We start from the raw sequence: 15207 nt of genomic DNA, 5'->3' as shown, positions 1-15207 counted from the left end.
GCTTACACGGGGGTCACTACTCATTCTGTTTTCAATCGTCCCCATCATCACACTTATTAAACGGGTAAGGACTACATTATGATCAATATATACAGAGCATTTTGCATAGTAGTTTCCCATTTTTATTTTACTTAAAGAAAAAAGTCACTGCATTGAACAAGTCCCTGGCTTCTTCTCCATCCGACTGCTGTTTGTTAGTCTTCTTCTTCTTCTTCTCCATCCAACTCTGTATGGATATTTCAAGTCTCTCCTTGAGGCATCTGCATTTTACAAGCTTGTGCAGAAAGGCTTCCGAAGCGCGTCCTATCCTCAGTTTATCCTCGCAAATGCCTTTTTCAATAAGACTCTGGTCAATCACTGCAACGAAGTCGGCGAGCCAAAGTCTTTTCATTAACGCTTTGTAATTGTTTCTGAAGAAGAAATCGGGCATGTCATTCCGACAATCGTGTTGCCTCTGGTCGGGGTTACTGCGTCGGCATTCTTTGCAGATTTCTTTTCTGTACCGATACATCACCATCTCCAGAATATAAAACAATCCCGATTTCACTGTGTCCCTAAACCGAGACTTCTTGACCCGAGGAGTAGCATCAGCAGCAGTAGTACTGCAAGATTCGGGTTTCCCACATGGTGGTGTCGCTGGTGGACTCTGTTCCTGACTGCAACTCGCGGGGGGGAGTCTTGGCTTTTCTCTGCTCCATGGCTAGTTTACAACGATCATCTTAGTGAGGTCCTTCGTTTTAGAAGATTTGCTGAGTGGAGGGTGGGGCTCATTGCGTTGAATGGGGGAGTCAATTATAGAATTGAGAGTTTTTAGAAAAAAAGTTCTTTAAGCGTTGTAGCTTTTTCATCTCATCTCCAGCAATAGGTGAAATTTAAGAATAAGTAATAGTTTGTCATGATTTTACGGAAAAAAGTATAGTTTATCAAAAATATGGAAAAGTCATTGTGTACAAATAGTATGTTGAAAATCAAAAAAGAAAACTCAATTCAATACAATTTAATGAATATTTTACCCTGTTCTAAAGTTTTGCACCCTTAAAGAAAAACCCCTTCCTTACCAAGTACTTCATATTATACCCTTTTGTTAAGTGTTGCGTACATCAGGGTGTATCTCAAAGTATCTTGGTAACATAAAATAACTAAAATATGTAAGTTTATCAGAAAAAAAAAAAACCCATTGTTTAACTGAACAAGTGTTGCATACATCAAAGTGTGTCTAAAAGTATCTTAGTAACACAAGAAAAGAGAAAAAAGCCTTGATGTCAACAAAACTGTATTTTTCCACTGAAATAGCGTTAAAATAAAAAAAAGTGCCTTTAAAGAAAATGTATTCAGACAAAGTATTTTATTTTCAAAAAAAAAAAAAAAGTTTAAGGTTTTGCATACATAAAAAGTGTATCTTACAGTTCCTTTGTGAGAGAATTACACACAAATCTGCCAAGTGTCAGGGAAAATTGTTAAAATCACAAACTTACCTTTTAGAGAAACAGTCTTTAAGAAAAAATCTAATCAGACTGTACTTCATTTTCTAGTTTTAAGGTTTTGCATCCCTCAAAGTGTTTCTAAAAGTATCTTGGCAAGAGAAAAAAAAAAAAAAAAAGCCAAAATCTGCCTTTAAAAGAATCCGAATTCCTTATAAAGTACTTTATATTCAACCAGTTTCAGTTTTCAGACACCAAACTGTATCTAAAAGTATCTTGGTAACACAAGAAAAAGAGTAAGTGTAATTTCTTCGGTAATGTTACAGAATGTTTCTGAAAAATGAAGATTCCGGGACCACTTTAAATGTTTCGTTTACAATACTATTACATATAGAGGAGAGCTCTTCTTCGGGAACATCCTCTCCCCTACTTTGTACCATCCAGTCATTAAGCCCATATCCATTATCCTGGTGATAATAAGGGTAGGCTACATCAGACTTGGTTTTTCTCAGATCCATGGCTAGTTTTCAACGGTCGTCTTGATGGGGTCCTTCGTTTTAGATGATTTGCTGAGTGGGGTGGGACTTATTGCGTTGAGTGGGGGGAGTCAGTGTAGAATTGAGAGTTTTTTAGAAAAAAGTTCTTTAAGCGTTGTAGCTTTTTCATCTCATCTACAGCAATAGGTCATCATTTAAGAACAAGTAATAGTTTTGTCAAGATTCTACAGAAAAAAGTCAAAAAAAAAAAGTATAGTACGTCAGAATTATGTAAAAGTCATATAGTATGTTGAAAATCAAAAAAAGAAAACTCAATTCAATACAAATTAATGAATATTTTACCCTGTTCTAAAAGTTTTGCACCCTTAAAGAAAAACCCCTTCCTTACCAACTACTTCATATTATACGCTTTGTTAAGTGTTGTGTACATCAGGGTGTATCTCGAAGTATCTTGGTAACATAAAATAACTAAAATATGTAAGTTTATCAGAAAAGAAAAAACCTTGTTTTATCTGAACAAGTGTTGCATACACCAAAGTGTGTTTAAAAGTATCTTAGTAACACAAGAAAAAGAGAAGAAAGCGTTAATGTTAACAAACACTGGATTGTTCCACTGAAATAATAAATAAATAATTTCAAAAAGTGCTCTTAAAAAGAACAAATGTATTCAGATAAAAGTATTTTGTTAGACTATTAAGTCCACGATGGTTATATTTAACCCCTAACCCATTTGTATTATATGTTTGTTGTCCTAATAAAGCCAGAGTCACCTGAATTAATTTTGTCTCCAGACCTTTTTTATTTTTTACATTTTGTAACAATCTTAAAACATTTGTGGTTTGACTCTTTTTAAAAAAGTTCTTTTTCATCTATCATTTTCAACCAAGCAGCAAGAGGTCAAATGTAAGAACAAGTAATAGTTTGTCACGATTTTATGGGAAATAGTCAGAGCGCGATGTCACATCTTAAAGACAGCTTGAAGCTTGTAAACAGGTGGCTGCCGAGGTAAGCCTTCAGACACCGTAAATAGTTCGTCAGTATAACTCTGCTCATATTTTTTATCAAATACCCCTCTCAATTTGGATATCCTTACAAGTTCGCCCTCCTTAAAGTTCATTTTGACAGCAGCTTTTTTACGTTGGCTAGAGGGGTTATACAGGTTCCGAAACACTTGAGCCGCATTTTCCTTTGTCACCTGCATTGGTGTCATTTTAATACTCCGGTGATAACTATTATTGTAACTTTCAATTAGTTCGGGTAAGATGTCTATATATCTATGAGTGTTTTTAGCTGTAAAATACCTCCACATTCTAGTTTTCAGTGTACGGTTAAATCTTTCTATCACACATGCCTTCATGTCACTGGCTGTTGTATAATGTGCAATACCTCTTTTCTTCAACAAGTTTTGAAAAACTTTATTAAAGAATTCTTTCCCCGCGTCTGTTTGTAATTTTTTAGGGATCTCGCTGTGTGTTAAAACTGTATCAAAAGCTTTGGTAACCTCTATACCCGTCTTTTTCTTTAATGCTTGAGCATAGGCTTTTTTCGAAAACACATCTACGACTGTTAATAAATAATTAAAGCCATCATTATAGTCGGACAGCGACTGCATATCACAGAGATCTGCTTGAAATTGTTGCAGCGGTCTGAGTACGAAAACTCTGTTTCTTAACAAAATGCACCCGTGTCGACTTGTACAAATGTATATGTGTTATCCTCTGATAAATATTCTCTGACTTTCTATATATATTTAGGTATATTACCTACCTCCCCTCTGTTTACAACATGCTTGTCTCCATAGGGGGTTTATGACTTCTCCATAGGGGTTTGGGGTTTTCCCCCTCCCTTATCCTTTAGCAAAAAAGGCTGACTTTTTAAAATATCTGTTTTTTATATGCTTTACTTTGATTTGGAGCACCCAACGGATGGCTGTAAGTTGTCACCGGTGTCTCGCTGATTAAATTCATATCAAGACGTCTCTTGGCCATTTTCTCTCGACTTGAAAAATATTTAAGAGTGACGCTGGCTTTTTATTTAGACAGAGGGTGAGGGGCGGGGAAAGTGTGTCACCATATGTTTTCTCCCCTCATGTCCTGTCATGTCCTGTTTGCAAAAACAGAGAGGTTTAAATATGTGTTTTTTAGATGCTTTTACTTTTGATTAATTTCATGTTATTTGTAATAGCCATATAGTTGAATATATAACCCCAAACATCGCCATTTTTTAGAATCCATTCTTCGTGAAGTTCTTCGGCTGTAGGCGTCTGAACCCGGCATACAAACTGCATTCGTTTCTTGATTGGAGCACCCAACGGATGGCTGTAAGTTGTCACCGGTGTCTCGCTGATTAAATTCATATCAAGACGTCTCTTGGCCATTTTCTCTCGACTTGAAAAATATTTAAGAGTGACGCTGGCTTTTTATTTAGACAGAGGGAAAGGGTGAGGGGCGGGGAAAGTGTGTGTGTGTGTGTGTGTGTGTGTGTGTGTGTGTGTGTGTGTGTGTGTGTGTGTTCCCCCTCCTTCACCATATGTTTTCTCCCCTCATGTCCTGTCATGTCCTGTTTGCAAAAACAGAGAGGTTTAAATATGTGTTTTTTAGATGCTTTTACTTTTGATTAATTTCATGTTATTTGCAAGTATTTGTAAGTTACACTCGATACTGTATACAGGATTAACCACACAGGAAGTGGTTAGGAGGCGGGATATATATATCCTAGACATATTAATTGATTGAAAACAATGGCATTTTATTTTTCTCATTTTTAAAATTTTAATTTATTTTTTATTTTATTTTGTAAACCGGAAGCGGGGGCGGGACATCCGCCGGAAGCGGGGGCGGGACATCCGGTCGAACGAGGCGGGACTTCCGGTCGAACGAGGCGGGACTTCCGGTTTTCAAAATAAAAATAAAAAGGCGGGACTTTCGGTCAAATAAGGCGGGACTTCCGGTCGAAAAGGGGCGGGGCGACCTGTCACTTTTTCTGCATACTAATGAGATTGATATGGCATTTGTACTACTACTAAGGTGGTGGGGGGGGGGTTGCCTTGGTTGCTGATTGGCTAATGGTTACACAAGACAACACATCGTTATGACATCAAGTGGCCAAAATCTGATCAGCTCATTTTCAGACAGGGTTTTATAGAAATGGATCAAAAAGAGAGAGAATCTTTTTTCCTGAAACTTTCAGAGTCTCTTTCCACAGAGGGGACACATGTTGATGAAGAAGAGACATGAAGAAGAGGGGACACATGTTGATGTAGAAGAGACATGAAGAAGAGGGGACACATGTTGATGTAGAAGAGACATGGAGAAGAGGGGACACATGTTGATGTAGAAGAGACAGGAAGAAGAGGGGACACATGTTGATGTAGAAGAGACATGAAGAAGAAGGGACACATGTTGATGTAGGAGAGACATGAAGAAGAGGGGACACATGTTGATGTAGAAGAGACATGAAGAAGAGGGGACACATGTTGACGTAGAAGAGACATGAAGAAGAGGGGACACATGTTGATGTAGAAGAGACATGAAGAAGAAGGGACACATGTTGATGTAGGAGAGACATGAAGAAGAGGGGACACATGTTGATGTAGAAGAGACATGAAGAAGAGGGGACACATGTTGATGTAGAAGAGACATGAAGAAGAGGGGACACATGTTGATGTAGAAGAGACATGAAGAAGAAGGGACACATGTTGATGTAGAAGAGACATGAAGAAGAGGGGACACGTGTTGATGTAGAAGAGACATGAAGAAGAGGGGACACATGTTGATGTAGAAGAGACATGAAGAAGAAGGGACACATGTTGATGTAGAAGAGACATGAAGAAGAGGGGACACGTGTTGATGTAGAAGAGACATGAAGAAGAGGGGACACGTGTTGATGTAGAAGAGACATGAAGAAGAGGGGACACGTGTTGATGTAGAAGAGACATGAAGAAGAGGGGACACATGTTGATGTAGAAGAGACATGAAGAAGTGGATTTTGCATAATAGGTGACCTTCAAGCCAAGTGGGAAGTGGCTTAAACTGGCATTCTTTCAAATGGCCAGCAGGCGGCGACACTGGTTCCACTGATAACTCTGATTGTGTTGAAGACTATGAGAACATTATACATTTTCCAATTTAAGTCTTTCCCTCAGAACACATTCCCGTGGTGAGTTTGTGGGGTTAATCCTTAGTTCCAAGTCTTTTTCAACACAGCTTGATGTTCACTTTGAAAATCATCGAGTAAAAATAGACGATAAACAACAGCGAGTCGCTGCTTTCCTTATTTTTCATATTTAAAACTATTTACAAAGTGTTTTCAGCTCATGAAAGTAGTAATAAATTGGTCTCCTAAAGATTTTTTGTTAACCATTTGGTTTAATCCTTTCCAAAACACGAAGATGGCGTTGGCTGAAATGCCAAAGTACAGGCTTCAAAGCGTTACCCCAGAAACCAACGGGTGACATCATTGTGGCTTTTATACAGTTCATAAAACAGGCGGCGTATTAATCTCCTCACAGTATCTGCTCTGTTGCTCCGTTCTACCCATTTCCCAGATGACTGCCGTTATTAACTAAATGCAATATAAACTCAACAGAGATTTCTAATTGTCTTCTGTCTGCACTTTAATCCCGTCTCACATGTCTGAGACAGTGTGGACAACATGTGCAACAACACTGAGTTGTGTGCAGCACATTCACTTGGACAGAGTGGTTAGGCACAAGGCTCCTCCCTGAGAGTTAGTGAAAACATTCCAGCAAAGTGAGAGCGGTCAAAGAATTGGAAAGTCTCAGAGCGCGGCCTCTCACTTTCTCTGTATCCTCCTCACCTCGTTGCACGTGTACAGTAGTTGCTCTGTCGGTTGTAGGTTGTGTACATCTCTGGATCTGGGAGGAGGACAACTTGAAGAAGCATCTCAAATCTTGAAGGACAAAGAAAGTAATCCGTCCCCATTGATCGGTTCACAATGAAGCCGGTGTTTCTCCTCCTTGTTTCCACTTGCTGGACTTTAACCGGAGCTCAGTATTACTACCAGGGCCTGATGGATTACCTGGATAACAGGTTGTTGGCTATTGAGGTAAGAAGCAATTCCGATTTAAATGATAAGTGATCAATGTTCTGTTGTTTTCCATCAGTTGACTGAATCGTCTTGACTGCCAAGTAGGTTTTCACACACACAGATTTCCCCCGTGGTATTCCACATTGTCAGAAAGAAGATGAGGGAAATGCTGAAGGCACGAAATAAAATTGAAAAAACCTAATTAAAACAATCAAAAACAAGTATATGTGTTTTAAAAATGAGAATATTCAACAAAAATATTGACTATGGGAGTCAGAGATATTAAGTATGAAAATATGAGCTGTGTGCAGAGATGTTAAATACTGATAAGATGCGATGTCCTTTATTGATCCCAAATTGGGAAATGTTTGCGTTGCCATTGTACAAAGGTATAAATTAAAAGAGTACAAATAAACAATTCTTAACTCGTGTGGCGCAGTGGGATAGAGTGTTAGTGTTGGGGTCAGGGGGTCACAGGTTCGAACCCCACTGCAGTCAGCATGTCGTTGTGTCCCTGAAGACACTTCACCCCTAATTGCTCCCGGGGGGATTGTCCACAGTATTGAGTATGTAAGTCGCTTTGGATAAAAGCGTCTAACAAGTAATGTTGACTCTAAATATCTCAAAATAGAATAAAACAGCATTGACATTTTTTAAATATACAAGTTGAACGTGAAGGTAAACAAATCTATAAACTCTAACAATAAAACATGTTTGAAGGGCCGATGCAATGCCATAGGTATCAAATAGAAATACAAGGCAGGTTGTGAGACTGCAATGTTTGCAAAGGGAAGATTGTTGTTGGCTTGTGAAATAGATTGTGTGTCCCCTCTTCTTCATGTCTCTTCTACATCAACATGTGTCCCCTCTTCTTCATGTATCTTCTACATCAACATGTGTCCCCTCTTCTTCATGTCTCTTCTACATCAACATGTGTCCCCTCTTCTTCATGTCTCTTCTACATCAACATGTGTCCCCTCTTCTCCATGTCTCTTCTACATCAACATGTGTCCCCTCTTCTTCATGTCTCTTCTACATCAACATGTGTCCCCTCTTCTTCATGTCTCTTCTACATCAACATGTGTCCCCTCTTCTTCATGTCTCTTCTACATCAACATGTGTCCCCTCTTCTTCATGTCTCTTCTACATCAACATGTGTCCCCTCTTCTTCATGTCTCTTCTACATCAACATGTGTCCCCTCTTCTCCATGTCTCTTCTACATCAACATGTGTCCCCTCTTCTTCATGTCTCTTCTACATCAACATGTGTCCCCTCTTCTTCATGTCTCTTCTACATCATCATGTGTGCCCTCTTCTTCATGTCTCTTCTACATCAACATGTGTCCCCTCTTCTTCATGTCTCTTCTACATCAACATGTGTCCCCTCTTCTTCATGTCTCTTCTACATCAACATGTGTCCCCTCTTCTCCATGTCTCTTCTACATCAACATGTGTCCCCTCTTCTTCTTCAAGTAGTACATGTGTGCTTGCCTCTGTGAGTAACTTGAGTTTATTTCTCATTTAAATAATTGTTTTAATGTATTCTCTCGGAGTATATGTTTAGAGTCTGAGTCTTATTTTCATCCTCTGTGTGGCTCCAAAGAAAATGTTGAATCTGTAATCTGCGTGAAATTAAGTGTATACTCAACTACTGCCGTCTTCGCCCTCCTGTGGCTTTCCTCCCGTCTCAATTCCAATATGCTGCTTCAACCTCTGCATGGATATGAACACAGCAATTCATCAAGCTATTTTTTATTGAGTTCCCATTTCCATTTGACCTCAGGCTCACAGTAAGCAAGGCAGAACATGAGGGGAGGAGAAGCCGTCAGTTTTGTATCTCGCTCTGAAGGATACGCCTGTCACTCCGACCGTGTCAATCACTGCACCGAGAAACTGTATTCGTGTTGGTGATGTAAGATTGCTTTGATTGAAATGGGAACGTTGTAATTCCCAAGATACGACTGTGTGTTCCAATACCCCTACTATCGTGTTAAGTATGTTACTGTAGAAAGATAAGTAGTACATCCCAACACATGGTATGAGGAATATAGTGTAGCACATATTAGAAAGTCCTCCTGCATCCAGTCACATTTTGAATTATGAACAACATTATTAACCTTGTTTTGTCCTGATCCATTTCTATAAAAACCTGTCTGAAAATGAGCTGATCAGATTTTGGCCACTTTATGATGTCATAACGATGTGTTGTCTTGTGTAATCATTAGCCAATCAGCAACCAAGGTACCCCCCCCCCCCCCCCCCCCCCCCCCCCCCCCCCCCCCTTATCCCCTGAATCTCCTCCTAGAGCACCATTGTGTTCTTTTTAACCAAATGTCTCTCAGAGGGGCGTGGGGAGGGGCTCCTTATTTTCATCTAGAGAGAGAATCAGCACTTTGGAAACAGGGCTGAAACAGAGGGGGTTATGGGTAATGCTGCAATGATCTGTTTGGTGTTTCGAGCCAAACACTTCAGAGACATGTTTTGTATATATCTGAGGCCTGTGATATATTGATGCAAAACAGCATAATAGAGGACCTTTAAGGGATATATCCGCTAGCTTTGGTACATGGGCTGCCTTAGCTAAGCTACATGTCCCTCTAACTTTTCCTGTAGCACCACCATGATGTTTACTGAATTATCTCGATAAAGACTTAACGAAATGTACTCACACTTAAGAATGGACTCATGAGGACTTGAAATAACTTAAGTGTTTCCCGGACTTTACATATTGATGTTTACATTATGATGTTTAAATTGTTCGCCCTATTTTGTTTCCTCCTTTGAATAATAACCAAATACTTGCAAAACCTTTCATATATCAACTGTACTTTGTGTTAAGCATTACATTGCAAATGTTAGCATGCTAGCACGCTAATCGAAGATAGTGCACATGGTACCAAACCTGTTTAACCTCACCATGTTAGCATTGTTATTGTGACTATGTTAGCATGCTGACATTAGCATTGAGATCAAAGCACTACCGAACAACCTCACAGTTACGGCCCGTCCACACAGCGGCGTGCGTTGACGCTTGCCGGCGGGCGTGTCTGAAACTCGACCAACAACCAATCGCATGAATCTCCCGCCGCTGACACACAAGCAGCGGTTTGATTGGCTAGAGCTTGTACTGGCATATGATTCGATTGGCTGACGCTTCTGCCGAGGCGTCAAAAGTTGAGCATTGCTCAACTTTTGCAGCGAGCCCCGCCAGCAAAGCTCCGCGTCGCTTCCCACAATGCAGTTCGGCGAAAAGTGACGTCACCCCATTCAAAGTGAATGGTGAAGCGTCAACGCACGCCGCTGTGTGGACGGGCCGTTAGCATCCCGTAAGCTTTTTGTTTTGTTGGGTTATAAAAAGAACCAAATAAAAACCTACATGTATTCTAACGCTTGTTTCTTCTGCCTATGTCTGAATAGGATCATATGCAGTTATGGCATGACCAATCCCGCCGTTACCACACAGAGCTGCTGGACTTTAAAAAGATAACCGCTGAAGCCATGGATGGGCTGAGGAACGATCACGGCACCATTTTGGAGGATCTGACAGGAGCTGGAGTCCGAGTAGACCGGGTGGAACGAGAGATGGACTTCGTAGAAACCCAGACTTCCCCTCGGGCCTGTGTGAATAAAGCAGATAAGGTGGTGGAGCAGGAAGCCTGGGGGCTGCAGGAGAGCAGAGGGGAGGAAGAGGAAGAGGGGGAAGACTGGGAGGAGCTGCAGTCCAGAGTCTCTGGTGAGCTGCAGGGAAGCACATGCTCACTTCAGACAAGCGTTCTCTGCTGGGCGGCTGCCTTTGATGTTTCATTTTCATTCATGACGGAGCCCCGGCACAGTTCCTTAAGGGATATACACAGCTTGTTTGTTCTATGCTTAATTTTAGCATTTCACATCACACCATGATCAAAACCACCCCTTGTGCAGAGAAAGTGTCTTGGAAAAGCCTCTGGAAAACGAGAAACAAACACAGTGCTGTTACAAGTCATTTAACGGAGGGCTTGGAGTCATGTTTTCCAGCAGACATATGGCTTGATGCAACTCGTTTATTTCTGCAGAGCTACTCCCCTGCCTCGCGCTGTTTCGGCACAGCATTCGTCTTCATAATCTCCTGATCCCGAGGCGTGCTGCCATGAACAGGGCTGAGATATATCTGCTGCAATGACTCATTCACTCAGAATAATACAGGGACTTAAAACCCCTTTTGTGAAATTGTGAAACCCCACTTTTAAATCGATGAAACACGTCAGACTTTATATCTGAAGATTACACTGAATGGGAATTAAGCAAAACATCCATATTTTTCAAATGGATCTAAAAGCTAAATCCCTGAGGAAGGTTCATAAGATTTCTTTGGTACCATTAAAACACTCAAATGAGAACAAATATTGATTGATGTATTAGTCACGCTGCCTACAAGACAATCGATTACACATACATTCAAGAATTATTTATTATTAACATGCTCTGCCCTCAATTATAATGCCGATCATGCCCTACTTATTAAAGGAGCTTTCTCTTATCCAGATGTTTAAATACAAAGTGGATGATGCGGAGAAAAGGCTGCTGTATGAGTTTCTCTATGCAACAGACAGGAAGCTGCCCCGAGGTCAGCTGCTCGACTCTCCGAGCTCATGTTCGCTCTGCACACAGTGAGCCATTGTAAATGTTTGTCAAGTGACCCAAAATGAACCTCAACGCATTGTAGGAACTCATTTTAGATGTGTGAGCACAATGCTAGTTTAGCTCCAGGACACATAATGGGAGGCATCCTTTATCCGTGTGTTTGTATTAATCTTCCTCCTGGAGAGCATCGTCATGTGTGCTGATGTTTCCTCATTATTTGTCCATAATTTGTTGGGTTTGACGTCTTCTGAACAGGACATCGCACGCTCACTGCTTGATAGCGCGAAGGTCCGTTTACGGCGGTTGTTAAACAGCATCGTTATGGGGAAATGCAAGCTTGCGTCCAAATGGTTGGAAGATAAGGAGGAAGGACAATCAATACTGTATATCAGGGATGGGCAACTTTGATGGTGGTGGGGGCCACATCATTGATGTACTGGCCACCAGGGGCCGCAGATTCACTTGGAACACACACACACACAAATTCCATGTGTTGTATGTATTTATTAACAATATACTAAGTCTGACACCTTCATTCACATTTGACAATCAATGGGAACATCCTCTAATAAGCTCACTAAACAAATATCAGTTCACAGAAATGGTATTTCATTTTTACAAGTGGCATGTTTGTATTGAACAGGTTATTAAACAGTGGAATAAAGCTATTTTAAACTATTAGAAAGCACGGAAAATGTGTGTGTATTGAGATTAACTATTAAGATGACATAAACATGAAATCATGAACACTAACCCAGACATTAGTTGTCTAACTTGAACCTAAAACACACACAGCCAGTCTCTGCATTCCCCACTCTGCTGTTCCTCAGCGCCACTCCCCCTCCCTCCCGCTGAAATTATGAATGAAAAGCGTAGTAATCATAGATAACAAGGCAGGGTCCGTGACAGTTTGTTTTCATCTGATTTCAAATAAACAAAGTCTTGGTTTTAAGAATATTAAACTTGTTTCGCCAAATTCAGATGATAAAAACAACTTTTAAGCTTGTAAAGGCAAGAGGCAAGAGGCAACCTAACGTCACAGCAGGCATAACAACAGCCGGTGTTTCTTGTGAGGGTTTCCCCGGGAAACAAACACAATACACACAAATGCGTCACAGATTATTTTGCGGTATTTGAAATCATGTACGCAGCTCGCGACGTAACTAGGAGTCGAGTGGACGGTATCAGTACTACAAGTAAAACAAAAAAAATAATATTCTTTTTAATTAATTACGTTGTTTATACATTAATCTGAGGGCCGCACAAAGAGGAGGTGGGGGCCGCATGTGGTCCGCGGGCCGCCATTTGCCCATCCTGCTGTCAATGTGAGGTAAAGTGTGTCGCCAAGGTAACCGGTTAAAACTCAAAGTGGCTTGTGAGGTCTTAAAATGTGAGGTCTTAAAATGTATGGAAAGGGTCTTAAAAAAGGTCTTAAAAGGTGTTACATTTGACTTCAGGATTCCTGCGTATACCCTGTAATGGAACTAATTGTGCCAGCTGGGAAATACACACATTCAATTATTATAATCACGTTAATGTCACACCTGTGAAACATTTTTAATTAGGGTTGTGTAGTTTTCATTGTAGATAGACGTGTAATCTGAGGAGCAGCATCTGGTGCTGTCTAAAGTTATTTCCTCTTAAGAAGCTTTAACGCCTGTAATGTTTCTATAATATAAAATATTCATGAATGTATAAACAACATCTATTATTAAAGATAAGAAGTTGACATAGTCACGATTGGTTTGTCGACTCTCACCATCGTGTTGGTGCCCTATTGGTTTTTAGCTGTTGCAATGTTGGGCTTTTGGGAATTTAGATGAATTTAGCAACTGTTTGTTTGTTCCTATGAATGAATGTTCTACACAGCAACAACAAACATTGTAAATTGCCCTTGTAGGGAAGGCTCATGGGTATTGCAGCACATTGATGCCAAAAGGATGGATGAAACATAATTTCTCAAACCATACCACATGGGATTGTTATTAATCAAGGAGAGTCAAGTGTATAATGCACGGCCCAACAGTGGGAATTATGTCCCATATCACCTATTTCTCCAAAAGCCTGTTATTTCAAAACGCTCTGAAAATACCCACTCTCTCTCATACAAAGAAACAAACATGGCTGACTATTATTCAGAATCAAGGCTACATTTCGACTACGGCGTAGGTTTAACACGCCCTACTTTGCTTTTATGGTTAGTACCTGTTGATTGCATTGTTTGGGTTTAAAGATTAAGGGTTAGATTGGTTATGGTGAAGGTAAGAATATCAGGGTAAGCCAATCAAAATGCAGATTAGAGTGGGACACAAATAATTGCAGAACGAGTGTGTTTTTTGACAATGATCCTTCAGTTTAATGGCCATTTGTCTTCCACATAATGGACTTTTGGACAAATGGGCTTTCTGTCTTTTTTCTGACTATTGGGTTAACTATTGTAAAGTATCATTAAGGGATATTGTTTAACAAGGAAAGCTTGGCAGGCGAACAACAGTACAGAAACATGACCCCTCTCTTTGTGTTTCCTCCCACGGCAGACTGTGTGGAGATCATCTCTGGCATCAGATCAGTGAAGATCCTAAAGAGAGTGGGCAGTCCCAATGGCATGTGGACCAGAGACCCAAGGTCGTCCAAGGTCTACGTCTTCAACGGGACATCGGGAGACACCATCCATCAGTTCGACTCTGTTCGAGATTTCTCCCGCTCTCCTGACGCCATCGGCAGTCGACAGATACGTCTTCCCTCTGATTGGACCAGCCCTGGCAGCGCTGTATATAACGGATATCTGTACTACGTAGAGCAGGGGGAGGATATGGACGTTCAGGTGGTCAAATATGACCTGATGAGCGGCTCGGTGACAGATATCGCCATGTTCCCCGTCGAGAGCCAAGCCAGTGTTTACAGCCTCAACCCTGAGATCGTAGCGGACCTCGCAGCAGACGATGAAGGCCTCTGGCTTCTGTACGCCATGAGTGACAGTGAACCTAACATCAACCTCGCGAAGATGGACCCCACCACGCTCGATATAGAACAGATCTGGGACACCCGGTGCCCACGGGAGAACGCAGAGGCGGCGTTTGTCGTCTGTGGGACCGTCTACGTCGTATACAACACTCGTCTGGCGAGCCGGTCGAGAATCCAGTGCCTGTTTGACGTCAACGACATGGTGGTCAGCGAGGAGGCTCCCCTTATATACTTCCCCAGGAGATACGGAGCCCACGCCAGTCTGAAATACAACCCCGAGGAGAAGCAGCTCTACGGCTGGGACGACGGCTACCAAATCATTTACAGACTGACCATGAAGAGGAAGCTCCTGGTGTGACAGCGGGGGAGGGGTGTCGTCTTCTCAAAGGCTACGATAAAGAGAAGCAGCAGTAAATTGAAACACGCTATATGGAAAGAGTCTTTCAGTATAGCCGGCGGACTCTTCATTCACGGTGGTTTTATTACACCCTTAACATCACACAATCTCAAGCTAGCCTTTGAACTATTATTTATTAATTTGAGTCTTTCTTCTCGTCTCAAATAAACATGGAAATGCCATTCAGTTTATTAGAGGATGGCAAGTCTTTCTATGTTTTGTGTCCTCCCCTCAATTAATTTGACCAAATCTCATTTCA

The 15207-nt window shown here is 41.0% G+C and overlaps 1 protein-coding gene across 2 annotated transcripts in view; it reads left to right on the top strand.

Moving 5' to 3' along the window:
* Positions 1 to 14914, top strand: part of olfml3a (olfactomedin-like 3a) — a 42559-nt gene extending 27645 nt beyond the window's left edge. The window contains exons 1-3 of one of the 2 annotated variants that reach the window (XM_034086389.2): positions 6703 to 6985; positions 10385 to 10700; positions 14125 to 14914. In XM_034086389.2, coding sequence (XP_033942280.1) covers positions 6875 to 6985; positions 10385 to 10700; positions 14125 to 14909 — 1212 coding nt within the window. In that variant the 5' untranslated portion in view covers positions 6703 to 6874 and the 3' untranslated portion in view covers positions 14910 to 14914. Of the gene's footprint in view, positions 1 to 6702; positions 6986 to 10384; positions 10701 to 14124 lie in introns of those variants that run through there. The other variant, XM_034086390.2, reaches the window with a different exon arrangement.
* Positions 14915 to 15207: the final 293 nt, after the last annotated feature.

Source organism: Pseudochaenichthys georgianus, chromosome 7, assembly GCF_902827115.2.
Source record: "Pseudochaenichthys georgianus chromosome 7, fPseGeo1.2, whole genome shotgun sequence".
NCBI classification, from domain to species: Eukaryota; Metazoa; Chordata; class Actinopteri; order Perciformes; family Channichthyidae; genus Pseudochaenichthys; species Pseudochaenichthys georgianus.
The sequence above is the reverse complement of the archived record's forward strand: the minus strand, read 5'-3'. Positions and strand labels throughout refer to the sequence as shown.